This window comes from Sesamum indicum, linkage group LG11, assembly GCF_026168435.1.
Source record: "Sesamum indicum cultivar Baizhima isolate 11 linkage group LG11, ASM2616843v1, whole genome shotgun sequence".
Classification (NCBI taxonomy): Eukaryota; Viridiplantae; Streptophyta; class Magnoliopsida; order Lamiales; family Pedaliaceae; genus Sesamum; species Sesamum indicum.
In genome coordinates this window covers 3,234,678-3,249,445 of record NC_142667.1, presented here as the reverse complement: position 1 = coordinate 3,249,445, position 14,768 = coordinate 3,234,678, and the positions used below count along the sequence as shown (strand labels likewise).

At 37.2% G+C, this 14,768-nt stretch overlaps 2 protein-coding genes across 2 annotated transcripts; one reads left to right on the top strand and one right to left on the bottom strand.

Annotated features, from left to right (window-relative positions):
• Nucleotides 1–2,172: 2,172 nt before the first annotated feature.
• Nucleotides 2,173–5,267, top strand: LOC105173288 (Phosphoglycerate mutase family protein). Its single transcript, XM_011094982.3, has 4 exons — nt 2,173–2,627; nt 4,165–4,323; nt 4,433–4,541; nt 4,780–5,267. Exons 1-4 carry the CDS (start codon nt 2,274–2,276, stop codon nt 4,986–4,988), a joined length of 831 nt encoding a protein of 276 aa, XP_011093284.1. The 5' UTR covers nt 2,173–2,273; the 3' UTR covers nt 4,989–5,267.
• A 132-nt stretch (nt 5,268–5,399) lies between these two features.
• On the bottom strand, nt 5,400–7,748 carry LOC105173323 (transcription factor DUO1). The gene is made up of 3 exons (XM_011095023.3): nt 6,772–7,748; nt 6,083–6,332; nt 5,400–6,014 (listed from the first exon to the last, which is right to left on the bottom strand). Exons 1-3 carry the CDS (start codon nt 7,002–7,004, stop codon nt 5,547–5,549), a joined length of 951 nt encoding a protein of 316 aa, XP_011093325.1. The 5' UTR covers nt 7,005–7,748; the 3' UTR covers nt 5,400–5,546.
• Nucleotides 7,749–14,768: the final 7,020 nt, after the last annotated feature.

The following is a 14,768-nucleotide window of genomic DNA, read 5'->3' as shown; positions in this document are numbered from 1 at the left end:
TGGAATATTTAGCCCTACACAATAAAAAATAGGTGAATAGCAATTTACCTTTATGTGATATTGAAAATGAACATATTCTTTTCCTATGGAAAAAATATAGCAATTTGTCCCCCTATACTTTTTAAAATGAAGCAATTTACCTCTTTATACATGGAGGTAAATAACTTCATTTTGAAAAATATAGGAAGGTAAACTGTTGCATTTTAAAAAATATAGGGAGGTAAATCGCTATTTATTTTGTTATAAGGGGGTAATTTGCTCATTTGCGATATCACAAGGGGGTTGCTTGTATTTTTTCCAATAAAAAATTATACCCTTTTTTGATCCAATAAGATAAAAATAATAACACATTTGGTCGTATAAGATCAAATGTACTGTGTCTGTAAACTGTGGAACCAAAAGTACAAAACCCCCTATTGCATGGGATCAAAAGTAAAATTTTTCCAACAAAAAAAAAAACTGCAATTTTGGTCCTACACGATAGAAAGTGTTGCGCTTCTGGTCCTGTAGCTCACAGACTTAGTGTATTTGGTCCCATAAAATAAAAAATTGTAACTTTTTTCGTCCTATAGGATAAAAAATTGTAGCACATTTGATCTCGAAAGATAAAATATTATAATACTTTTAGTTTTATAAGATAAAATTTTTAATATATTTAATTTTATAAATAAAAAATTATAGCATTTTTGATCGCAAATGCTGTGTTTATGCTTGTGAGTATTTATCCATATACCACAGAGAGATTCTTCCACTACAGCCGTAGGCCCAATGATTTGACCTCCACAGGTGCATGAATCCTACGTCCGCCACCACGTCGTGCACTTCGGGCTCAATGCGCCGCCCACCATAATGTTGCTTCTCCGAACACTACCATATGCTTCCCCCACCCCATTCTCACATTAATCCAACTAAAATGAAAAAGAGAAAATTCCCAAAATAGTACATCCAAAAAATAGTAAAAATATTATAATGATTATTTTAAAAAATTTGTTATATATATATATCTTTATTATTTAAAAAATTATAAATACCTTATAAAATTAATTATCGTTTAACAAATACCCCTCAAAAATCATATTTCTTTCATTCTTTCTTTTTTTTTAAAAAAAAATATGATGTCTTAATTTATATATACTATTTTATTTATTATATATTTTAAAATATTAAAAAAATATTTATATATATAGGGTGAATCACCAATAGTTTCCTTAAAATTAGTTATAATTACAAATACCCTTTGCTGTTTAAAATCAAATACTTCTCGAAAATTAACAATCGTTTAACAAATATACCCCTACAATGGACTGTCACGAATGGGTATTTGTTATATGAAAATTAGGGCATGATTGGTGTGTAGGAATGAAATTAAGTGAAAATGGAATAGATTTAGGAATAGAACAAAGAAGAAAGGAAAGGAATCGCATCTGAATAGCTAATACCATGGTTGGGGAAGGAAATGGCTAATCCCTTATCTAAGAGAATAAGAGCCCGTCTGGTTGTGTTTTCATTTTCATTTTCAGTTTCCAACAATTAGAAATGTGTAGAAATGCTTTATTGGTTTTTGTGCGAAAATTGAGAATATATTTGGATTAGTTGTTTTCAAATATAGGTATATAGGTGTGAGAATGTTGAATATAGGTATATGTATTTTTGATGTGACAGAAAGACAACAATGACAAGCCCATGTGACCTATATAAATTTGAAATTGAGAGTTAAAATGGGAATGCATTCTCACTAGAAATGGCTTGACCAAATAAATTCTCACTTACCCAAATAGTGAAAAGTGAAAAAAATCTCATTGAAAACACAACCAAACAAGCTCTAAGAATTCCCATGGAAATCAACATTCCAAAATTTAAATCATACCAACCAAGATTTAAGAATGGACTTGGGAATACTCATTCTATTCTCACTCTCTTTCGACATATCAATCACACCCTTAATTTTAAGAGATATTTATAATTTTTTAAATATTAAGGGAGGATTTAAAATCATTATAATTTACTCTTTTATATGTATATAGATAGACTATTACTTTTGAGTTTGACCCGAAAGCATAAAAGTCAAAGGTAAAAGTGGTTGGTGATGCAGCCCCCTTGATAGCACAGGCGATATTTCCTCTTGTTCTTCCTAACCAATGATAGACGCCCACGCCACTCCACTATAAAATGGAAGCAGCCCGCCCGCACCACCGCCGCATTACTCCCCGTATCGACACAACACACGAAAGCAACTCCTTTTCTAATACAGCTCCGAAGAAAGCATCCCAATCATGGGTTCCTCCGATTGCGACGCCGCATCCGCCACCCCTCAACTCTACCAAAACGTCGTGGTAATGCGCCACGGTGACAGGTTAGACAACTTCGTGCCGCTCTGGGCGGCGTCGGCGCCTCGTCCGTGGGACCCGCCGCTTGTGGAGGACGGCAAGGTTCGCGCCTTCAGTACCGGAGAGAAGTTCAGGAAGCATCTTGGGTTCCCGATCCATCGGGTATTTGTCTCCCCGTTCCTCAGATGCCTCCAGACTGCCGCGGAGGTCGTCTCCGCCTTGTGCGCTGTTGCTAATACTTCCGATGATCCCAATGACTTGACCTCCAACGGCGTGATTGTTGATCCTTCCAATATCAAGGTCAGTAGTTCTGAGCAAGTTTATTTGCAGGACATTGTGTTTATGTATGGAAAAATAGTTTGTGGCATGTCAGCAATCATGTTACTATTTCTTTCTTCCTTTCTTTCTTTCTTTCTTTCTTTTTCTTTTTGTGTGTGTGTTTTTTGATTCTCATGTGGATTGAGTTTGATTTTATTATATTGTTGAAGGTATGTAAGTAATCTGGTCTGCGAACTGTTATTTTCAATCCTTTTTCTTTATAGTTCTTGTTTCATCAATTGTAGTTGTGGGATGTTCTTGAGATGTGTATTTACAAGAAAGCAGACTCCTTTATGATTGAGAGACGTATATATATAGTAAAGAAAGTAATCAAACTTGTGTGAAATCAGTTGACTAATTTGAGCAATCTAGTTGAATTATAATTGGGAAGATATATTTGACTTTCACTTATCTCTTGTTGGAGATTTTGAGAGAGATCGATGACCAGAGATTGACATTCAATTCATTATGAATGGTTGTAGGGAGGCTTAGTAGTCGCATTTACTGCCACTGTGTTCATATAGCATTATCTTATCTCTCACTTGGAGGAGTCCTATTCTATGGAACTTGGTTTACATCTGCGTCCCATCTGTATGTTTATCTGAGGTATCAAACCGCAAAACTTGCTCCTCCCATTAAGATGAGTTGAGTGTGTGAGCGAGAGTAAGTAAAACGTTTGGTTGAATATAGCTATGCGGAGATTAAGACTGATGAGCACTTCTAGGTCAAAACACTTGATGATGATAACAAGAGCAAAATTGTTGGGACTGCAGATAACTACTAATCATGAACTTTCCATGTGGGCTATTAACAAAATTTGGCCAATAGGCAATAAACATAAGTAGATTGTTAGTAGGTTTTTGTTCTTTTATCTGTAATATGTCGTGGTTTAAATTTCTGACTTCTAGTTACGAACCAAATTTCCTTTGTTTTTATAGTAGGAACTTTTAAATAAAAGCGACATTGGCTTGGAAATAACTTCCTGGAAAGAAGTCACTCTGCCAGTTCAATCAATTGATATATTATACCAATAATATTGGCTAAGACATATCAAGATCAGTCTTCATCAATTTGAGAAACTTCAATGGTGTCTGTTATTATCCCAGTTTACATGTGTCAGCTATAACACCTGACGATATATGATTACCAGAAATAACATTCTATCAGAAATTATACATTGTTTTTTTTCTTTAGGTATTACATGTTTTTTCATAATGCTATTTCCTCACCCCATTGTCTGAAAACATGGTTTCATACCTCTTATCACCGATCATAAGCGTATTACTGTTTGATTAAATAGAAGCTTTTACTATGTACTAATAAGAATCAATTTGTGCTATTCATCAGTTTTTGTAATTTACAGATTTATTTAGGATTCTTTCAGCATTCTGTAATAGATTTGTTTAGTTCTACCGACTAATATCCCAATAGATATGTTTAGGAACATAGTGATCTAATAGTAAGACACTATCTTGCATGATCTATCATCTCAACTTGAACTCATTTACATATTTTTCAGGTCTCAATCGAATTTGGTTTGTCTGAGATGTTGAATTCCCTAGCTATTCGAGATAACGTGGCTCCTAAAGATGGGATTTTTAGTTTTGATATCAACCAGTGCGAAGCTGTCTTCCCAGCTGGAACTGTTGATAATACTGTTGAAATGGTTTATAAGCAGGTTTTCTTTAACTCTTGGTTTCACCTTTATCATTTGCTTGTCTTGATCATGTATTTGTGCTAGTTTAAGTTTCTTCTGTGCTGAAAGTGGTGTTTGCTTGTCATTGTAGCTGCCGAAATGGCAAGAGACCGTAGCAGATGCTAGGGCCAGATACATTGAGGTGATGAAGATTCTCGCTGACAAATATCCTTCAGAGAACTTGTTGCTAGTGACGCATGGTAATTTGCTGGGTGCAAGTGGTCAAAGAGGGAGAATATTTATATTATCTGTTTCTGTATTCTTGAGCAAATTCTTGTTTAACTACAGCATTTAACTACTAATTAGGATTCCCAGACTCAATTAATTGTCATCATATTTTTCTTACCGCTAGTCAGTACAGTTGCATTTCTTGAAATCTTATGGTGTGAAACGGTGCCTCAGCAACTGTTGCTTACGATGCATCATACTTACTTTCAGGAGAAGGAGTTGGATCTACTGTTGCCAGATGCTTGAAGGATGTTATGGTAAGTGAAGTTGAGTATTGCGGGTATGCAGTCGCAAGCAGACCCATAGTTTCCGGTGAAAATCATTCATTCACTGCTGGTGACTTTGTTGGGTCATCCAATGGTTTAGTTGGTATTTCATTAGTCAATGTACCTGATGGTCCTGCTCAAAACTCAACATAAAATTGGCGTTCTGCCCATCATTCTTTCTGGTACTTATTCATTGTACCAGATATCACTTCGCCATTTGTAATGCTACTTCTGTTCTGACAAAGCACGGTTGTGAAACACCGATTTACATGGTTGGCAGAACTGTCTTCTTGACATGTTACACGAACGATGGCTTTGTGAGGACATTACATCTTAAATCCAGATAATGTGAAAGTGTATTATGTACCAAAAATAAATATTGAGTTTATCTTCTCCCAAAACGGTAGAGAACGTACAATTAAGGCTCTGTTAGTCTTGTTGCATTTTCTCAAAATCATGTTTTAGTACAGGTTTAAGGTAGCTAAAATATTCTACCATGCAATAAGAACTGTCATGTCAGATAGAAGTAACAGAAAAGAGAAGATCATTTGAAGATGTAGCAACTGAAAAGAGAGCCAATCCCTTCAGAATGCCAATTAGAATGTTTAAGGTGAGTAGAAAAGAATCAGAAACTACTACAGACACCGTAGCATAAACTACTACTCATTACACTAAAACACAAACTACTGAACGTTTGAAAGATCAATCCACTCATGGCCATTCTGATGGGCTAGGAAGTGGTTCAATATCATCAAACAGGTCGATTGGTGGGAAGTCACTAATGAATGTGTCGAGGTCCACTGTGTCATTACTTTCTGCCCTTCCCGGAATTTGACAGCTTCTATCTGGTACAAAACACGGTGGCTCAAACTCATCTAGAAAATTTGGATCACCAAGTCTATTAACAAAGTCTTGGCTTTCCAGTGCCAGAGAAAAGTCCGGTTGAAGTTGTGGAATTTGAGGGAAGGAAAGATGTGATTCTTGCTCAGGGAACTGCTTCTTCTGAGAAGTATTGTAGTCGAGTTGAAGGGTGTTTTGTTCGTGCGTAAGCGTGCTTGGATAAACCAGGTCCTGAAACAGCACCATTTTTATTGTGTCGTTGTCATCTATATGGGACGACGAGCAGGTCTGTGATTTTGCTACTGATTCTTCATCTGTCGATGAGCTGAACTTTGGTGCCTAAGAATAAGACAAGAAGTTAGTCAATTGATCATGTCGGTCAAGAGAGTGAAATATGAGCTGCTTACTTCTACAGGTGAAATATCAAGAAAGGCAGGCGCTTGGACTTGCACAGTGCTCTTGTGTGAGTTGGTGGATGATGATGCGGAAGAAGTCTGCAGAATTCTTGCCAGCCTTTTCTGCCTGCTGCTCCAGAAATTCTTGACATCATTGTCGGTCCGTCCGGGCAAATACGTCGCAATTCTGGCCCATTTGTTTCCAAATTGTGCCTGCAGATCAATCACTGTTCTCTCCTCCTCCGCTGAAAACTTCACCCCACTACACACAAAAGCAAGACTCTTATGGGGGGAATTTACAGGAACTTTCTGGGTAGAGTCTGGTACAGATATGACATGATCCAGATCCAAAAATCATCAAATTCACACACACACACACATCAAAGAAGAAATAGAGCATACAAACAGGAATGAAACTGCAATTTCATGAAAGAGGGGAATCAAGAAAGCATTTTTCACCCATAAACACATCCATCATCAATAAAGGGGAAAATCAGCACTTCACAAAACACAAGCAAAAGAAAGAAGATAAACCATTGTTCCCCAACCGGCCCATGCTTCCTCATTTAATCAAATACATATCAAACTCAAAAACACGCGTGCGCGCACACACACATTAAAGCCCAACATCAGATAAACTAAGCTTCTACCGGACTCATCACCCACACACACAAGTGAGTGATGCAATGCTTATCGCATACGTCTTCAAGTCGGGCCGGAGTTTATTAACCCAACGGAGGCGGCACGACTTGCCGGTCCTATGCAGAAGTCCTTTGGATCGAATGGAGCTCCAGTCTCTCGGCCCATATTTCTTCACATGGTTTATCAGCACTTCATCCTCCTCTGCCTTCCATGGCCCTTTCTTGATCTCTCCCACTTCATCATACAGCACCATTCTCCTCTTCCCTTCCATCGCTCTCACCACTCCACTCATACCAATTCACTCCCTTCAACTCTTAACCACACACAATCCAACAAATTTAGGCCAAAAATGGCTGAGAGAAAAAGGTTGAATTTCCAATTCTGATTTTTGCATGCAAGAACTTTGTAATCCAATTCCAGAACTTTTTGCGCGGTTCTTTGCTTGCAGATTTGAAGTGGGATTTTGTCCTTTTTTTTAATTATTATTTTTTATTTTTATTTCTCTTTTGTGTGTGTGCTGTGTGGATAGTGACGGTTAAGACGGTTACCCCCACTATCTGCCCACTAATTACCCCTCATTCCCCAACTTTTCCTCTAAATTCAAATTTAGTCCCACAAGTTCAGTAAATTCCATTTTTATGCTCTTTTGAACTGCGCCGAAATGATGGGCTCAAGAATCAGTATTTGGGTTTAGCCCATTTCTCTGCCCAACAACGAGGGAAACAAAAAAGAAAAAATCAATCTTAAATGTAAAAACATGATGTATTTATTTTGTTGGATAAATTACAATGAGCTCTTGCAGATTTATCATAATTATAAATATTTTTAAAAAATTAGAAATATCTTTCTGGAAGTAATGACTGTCTAACAAATACCTCTCTATAATAGGCTGTTACGGGGAGTTTTGTCAGATAATCATTAATTTTAGGGGTACTTATAATTATTCATACAACAAGGGGTATTTGTAAGTATGAAAACGTCAATTGAGCCTATTGTAATTTACTCTATTTGGTTTGGTAAACCAAATTTTAAGTGACGACTTGGTACAGACATCACTGAAAAATACATCAAATAACTCATTTGAAATCAATCAATAAAAGTTCATTTGAATTAAATTTATTAAATTTAACAAATCAAATTTAAATATAATTTACAGTAAAATCACTATAAATTAATAATCTTGGGACCATGAAATTTTATTAATTTAGAGAGATATTAATTTATCGATAAATTAATATTTTATTAATTAAAAGAGAGACTTTTTAAATTCAGCAAATTTAATACAAATGTATTGAAAATAAATGAATTCATATATGTTTCATTGATTATATTCATGCATCAATCAATTCTTTGCAACTAATTAAATATATTCATGTATAATATCAATTCATTGTATACAATTAACTATTATATTCATAGACACATGTATCAATTCATTGGAATTAATTTAATATACATGTTTACATTAATTCGTTGCACTTAATGACTTAAATAACTATTATAATCAATTAAATATATTCATGCATGATGAATGAAACATATACTATATAAATCTCAATATGAAAATAAATAATTCATAACACCTAACCATGTCTTCTCATCTAAAAGGCATCGCAAAATCATCCAATCATGATCAAATGCGTAAAGCATTACTGACTTTATATTTTAGCAAATTACCATAATATTTATACTTGTAATATTCATGAATTATTAATTTAGAGTTTTAATAGGACCTAATATTTATAAAGGAAAGTTTCTGAAAAATTATTATCTTATTATCTTATCGAATTTGATGATTTTTTACAAAGGCCCAAGTCGGGACCAGAAGATTTTATTATTTTAAAGAATTTATTAATTTATAGAGATTTTACTGTATAAGCTTTTGAATTCAGTTCAAATAATAAAATATACTTAAACATATCGGTAATTTATCATTTTATTTTCAGAAGTTGAATGTTTGGGAATTTGATTGGAGATTTATTTCTTTATGGAAAAAAGAATATATTATAAATGTCCTAAAAGCCCTTCTAATTTTTTCAACAATTATTCACTATTATATTATAAAAAAGTATTACGACGATTCATTTATTTATTTACTAGTACAAAACTAGTGCTAAGACACGAGGAATATTTTTAATTTTGATAAAAAATATATATTTATAAGGTTGCATATAAATTATATCCCTATGAGTGCATATGAACTAAAACTGTCTTTCAAAAGTTGCATAGGGGTAAAATTGTCCGAAAATCTGTCAGAGGACTAAAAGTAAGCAATTTCATAAGTTATTGGACCTAAACAAAAATGAACATAGTTATCGGACTAAAATTAAAATTAGGCATACTTAGCGGACTAAAATAATACTTTTCCCATTAATATATTTACACAAAATGAAATAACTACATGAGCTTCATAAGTAACAAAAACATACATAACCATACGCTTTTAGATTTCTATCCTCCTAAATTCTCGATTATTTAATTATTATGCTGAAAGTATATAACTAAAGCAACAAATCAGGAAGATGTTAATATTAAATAGATTAAATACTATCATTTGTATATTTCATAAAGAAATTTATTTGGACGCATATTTTTTTTGTTGGAGATTCTTCATCAAAAGGGCCATTCTTAATTAAAGCATCCTCACTTGAGCTTGAACTAATGGTTGCACTTGGTAAATGTTCTGATGCAATCATAGGTGTAGTGTAGCTACAAATACTTGCCAAATGCAGCTGGGAAAAATCTTTAATTTTCACAAAAATAATATAGTGAGTTAGCTGTATATTAGAATATAACAAGGTGATTACTTTCTTGAGACTTTTTGCTTCTTTGCATAGTGTTATATTTAGTAACTTTAACTTGAAAAATAAATGTGCAAAACCTGAGTTGATCGAATGCTTGAACCATAATCCGGTCCCATCATTCTCCAACCTATAATTTGCAACTATTTATGATTATTTTAAAAAAAACTAATAACATAAATTGTACTTGATGCGCGCGATTTTATCACGGGTCAAAGGTCCATGAATCTTGATCTTGGATTTAGGCTAACTGAGCAAAAGGACCTACAAAACAATATGTTAGCACCCGATGCTTAAGTTAGTTACGGATTTAAGAGTAAATAAATAGTAATGAGAAATTAAGGTAAAAGTAAGAATTTCGTAAGTAAAATATAGTGAAAGCACGAGTCAAGAGTTGCAGCGAAATAGCAAGAGAATTTTCAGATTGTTGAAGGGGCCTCCCGTAGAGGGGTGCTGTCTATATTTATAAAAAGAGCCCCTCTTCGTAAGAACTCTATGGGGAGCTGTGTGTCAGAGAAAGAAGGCGAAAATCTGGGGATAAGGTGTTATCTTATCTCTTCCTTGACTTGAGCAACACATCCTTAATTGGAGGAGGACGCCCTCTGTACGAGGACTTTTGTTCCACAAGGAGTCCTTTTAGGTCAAGGAGTCCGGCCTCTTGAGAGCGCCTCCCTCCTCCTGGGCTGGGCTTGGAGGGAAGGTTTGGGTTTCAACAGACCTTTGTACTAGGCCTCCTTCTTGGGCTGACTAGACTTACTTGGTGTACTGGGCTCGCTAGATGTACTGGGCCTCCCTCTTGGATTGAGCTTGGTGCAGTGGATTTCTTTCTTGGGATGAGCCTGATGTTTTTCCATAGGCTACCCTCATCATGGGCTAACGGGCCTGATTTGGACCTTGATTTTCTTCTTAGGTCAAATGTTTTTGGGCCATACCCATCATTCCATCCCACCCACTCTAAGGAGGAAGGATGCCCACAACTCCTTAGAGTAGGAGCCCTTGTATCACAGGAAAAAGGAACCCATCTTTATTAGTCTGGTATCCACTTCTTTTTATCGCCTTCTGCAATTTGTTGGGAAAAGTATATCTTCAGCTTTTGTTAGGTTGATTTGATGACTACAACTATGGCAAGAGAGGGTGTCTCTTTGGTAATTGCTGCATCCACGTTTGGCAACCCTCCTCCCACCTGCGTGGTGAGGAACGTGGGTCAAAACTCCTTCAGCCATCAACTTTAGTTTCCTCTCTCCTCCTCTTTCAAAAGTTTTCCTCTGAAGCACAAGGATCTCCAGCTTTCATACTCTTTGTAAGTATTCTCCTCCTTTTTTCTTAGAGTTCATATTTTCTTCAAAATGTCTTCCTCTAGTGAATCAGTGTGTTTCCTTAAAGAAACCTTTTTAAGTGATGATCCCTCTGAAGCTACTTCCAAGAGAACAGACCCTGTTTTGCCTTGTTTCAGTAGGGGCCAGAGGAGGAACCTGAGACAAGCCACCACTGTCGTCCGATGTCTAATAGATGAGGACATTGATGAGGAGACAGGGGAGAACGAAGGTCAGGGTTCTTCCCCCAAAGAGGAGAGGGAGGTGAGGTCCCTAGTAGAGGAGGCAGGGACGCCTGGGTCTTCCTCTAAGGAGTACAAGACGTCTGGGTCTCCTCCAAGGGTTCCCCAGGAAGAGGAGGAAGAGGAGGAGAAAGCTCCTCAGTCGCCAATAGACTAGGGGGTCTCCACTCTAAAAACCTCCTCCATAGACTAGTTGCTGCAAGAATGTGACGTTCCTCCCGCCTTTGTTGTATATACTCCTTCCCCAATGAGTCGCTCTTTTCATCCCCCTCTTAATTGTTTATGTTTTTTCGCTGCACAATTACAATTTGGTTTGCGTTTTCTTGTCCCCCTTTTTTATTTCGAAGTCGTGAAGCTTTTTCAAGTTCCCTTGAACTAGTTGGCTCCAAATTCCTTCACAATTTTGGCTAGATATTTTATAGTCTTTCACTTTAATGGTCATGCTATAACTGCGCATATCTTTGCTAAGTGTTATTACCTTAAGAAGGCCGAGAAAGGGCTTTTTCTATTTTGTTCCCCCAAAGGGGGTGTTCTTTTTGTCGTCTCCAAATCCTCCCAAGCAATGGAAGAATAACAATTTTTACGTCTTCCCTCCTCATGTTTGGCCTTTCCCTAGACAATGGATCTATGAGACCTCTCTCCTTTTATGCATGTAGGACTAAGGACAATAACCTTGTCCTCCTTGCTGGCTAAGTTGAATGCATTCCCCTATGATTGCGATCTTTAATTGATGAAAGGCTGCTAGGCCACTTCGAACTGGCCTCTAAAAAGGAGCTTTTAGGGTGTACTTTGGGTATTATTTTGTTTTTGTCTGTTATTGCATCTCCTTCTTTATGCTTTCTTGAAGTACTGATTTTCTTTGTTTATGTGCAGAGAGTATAATGTTCAGTAAACTCATGCGGGATCACGTGTTGACTCCTCCTGGAATGCCACAACTGAATAGCGTGGCTGAAAGGAGGAATCGAACCCTGTTAGAAATGTTTCGATTCATGATGAGTTTTACAAAATCACCCTTTCCTTCTAGGGTCATGCACTTGAGACGGCTGCCAAATTACGTAACATGGCACCATCTAAGATGATGCCCCAAACGCTATATGAGATATGGCATGGTAACCTGCGTCCTACAAGTACTTGAGAGTGTGGGGTAGCCCCGGATACGTCAAGAGGCTAGTGGGAGACAAACTAGACTCGAGGTCTAGTTTGTGCAGGTTTGTCGGATATCCAAAAGAAACTGCGGGATACTAATTCTATGATCCATTTGAGCAAAAGGTTTTTATCTCAAGAGTGTTCTTGGAAAAGGGTTTTTCTGCGGATAGCCGACGCAATGAGGTGTTACTTGAAGAAACAAGTAAGACATCTCGGCAGAACGAAGGGACATTATTTGAGCCTATATTGCCCAATGATAGTGCTCCAGCCCTCCGTAGGTCGACCAGAGAATCACAACCACCTGATAGGTTTGAATTTCTGGGACTGACTAGTCAATTGGAGAATGATCCAAAAATATATGGAGAAGCGATATCGAATATTGATTCGAATAAGCGGCTTGAGGCCATGAGGTCCGAAATGGACTTGATGGGCTCAAATCAAGTTTGGAAACTCGTAGACCCACCTAAAGGTGTTAAGTCGTTGGGTGTAAATGGGTCTACAAATGTAAGTTTGGAGCTGACGGGAAGGCTACAACCTTCAAGGTTAGGCTCGTGGCAGAAGGATACACTCAACGACCTGGGGTCAATCTCAAGAAAACCTATTTGCCTGTAGCCGTGGCCAAGTCCATTCAGATTCTGCTTGCCACAACAGCATGGTATGATTATGAAATATGATAGATGGACGTGAAAATGATATTTCTCGACGATTTCATTGAGAAAGAGATATACATGATCAGCCCGAGGGTTTCACTTTAGTTGGAGAAGAATAGAAGGTCTGTCATCTTCAAAGGTCTATCTATGGCCCCAAACAAGCTTCTCGAAGCTGGAACACACATTTTGACTAAAGTTATATGGGGATATAATTTCATCAAAACGAATTTGATCCTTTTGTATACAATTAGTTGGAGCGTGGTTGCGTACCTTATACTTTATGTAGACAACATCTTACTCATTGGGAATGATGTTAAGATGTTGGGCGACATTAAAACATGGTTGTCCATAAAATTTTTCATGAAGAATATGGGTGAGGCCTTTTACATCCTTGGCATCAAGATCTATAGGGATAGAACTAGAAGGATGTTAGGGTTGATCTAATCTTCGTATGAGAAAGCCTTGAAGAGATTCAATATGGAGAACTCAAAACAAGGATTCATTCCCATGAGGCATGGGATTAAGATGTCCAAGAGAGCAGTCTCCCAAGACTGATGAGGAACTTAAAAGGATGTAAGACATCCCCTATGCTTCAGCCGTAGAAAGCATTCAATATGCTTTGAGTGTGATGAGCAGATATCAGGCATGCACCGGGAAGGTGCACTGAAGCATAGTTAAGACAATACTTAAGTACCTGAAAAGGACTATAGATATGTTCTTGATTTACGGTAGTGGAGAATTGATATTGGAAGGCGATACCAACGCTAGCTTCTAATCAGACGATGATGATGCCAAGTCTCAATCGGGTTTTATATTCAAGTTGAATGGTGGTGTGGTTGCCTGGAAAAGTTCCAAGTATGATACCACAGCCGATTCCACCATGGAAGTTGAATACATAGCGGCTTCGGAAGTAGTTTGGATGAAAAACTACATCTAAGAGTTGGGTGTGCTACCTAGCATAACTGAGCTCGTAGTTATCTTCAGCGATAACAACGGGCCGATAGCACAAGCAAAAGAATCGAGATCTCATTCTTGTTCCAAATATATTCTTAGATGCTACCATCTGCTTAGAGAGATGGTCAGCAGAGGTGACGTCAAGATGGATTGAGTAAGCTCAGTAGAAAACATAGCGGATCCACTTACTAAGCCGATGTCGCAAATCGCCCATGCTCGGCATCTAGATAAGATGGGTTTGAGGTTGATGGGCGATTGGCTTTAGGTCAAGTGGGAGATTGTTAGAATATGTGATCTGAAATCAATTGGATTAGCATGCTTTTAATCTATTTTAACAATAACTCGATTTTATATTATTCAGTGAATAAAATGAGTATTCGCTATTGGCATTTTATTTGTTGTGCTCATTACATTTATGTTTGCATTTTTTTCAAACATCACAACAAAGCCCATAGACCACTTTGAACAACAGTGCAACAGTTGGACTGCGCATTAGATGGCGGTCATAAAACAACTGTTTAGGGTTGGGTCTGAAATATATAAAATTGAAGACCTCGAGAATGGGCATCGAAGTGTCATATGGAGACTTGCATTAAGAGTCACATTCATTTGATGAGTGCCGTGTTTCATCGACAACAGACATGGGACGTCTATGCGTTCTTAATAGGTCGATTGACTAGGTGTCGAATCAACTGAACTGATTCGCGGGGATCATCATATAGAAGTTTTGGAGGCTTGGTCAGTATGGCTTGAGTCCTTGGCTCTGATAGTACGGGAGTAGTCCTTAGACTTGAGGAATCACGACAATCACGTGCATGCGATGACTGTATCTTACATTTATGCGAGAGGTGATCGTGTGTCAGAAATGATCATCATAAACCTTGTCTAGTGCATTCAAAATATGTAGTAAGGATGGTAAGTTGCAAGAAGAGGATCCGTCACCTATCAAA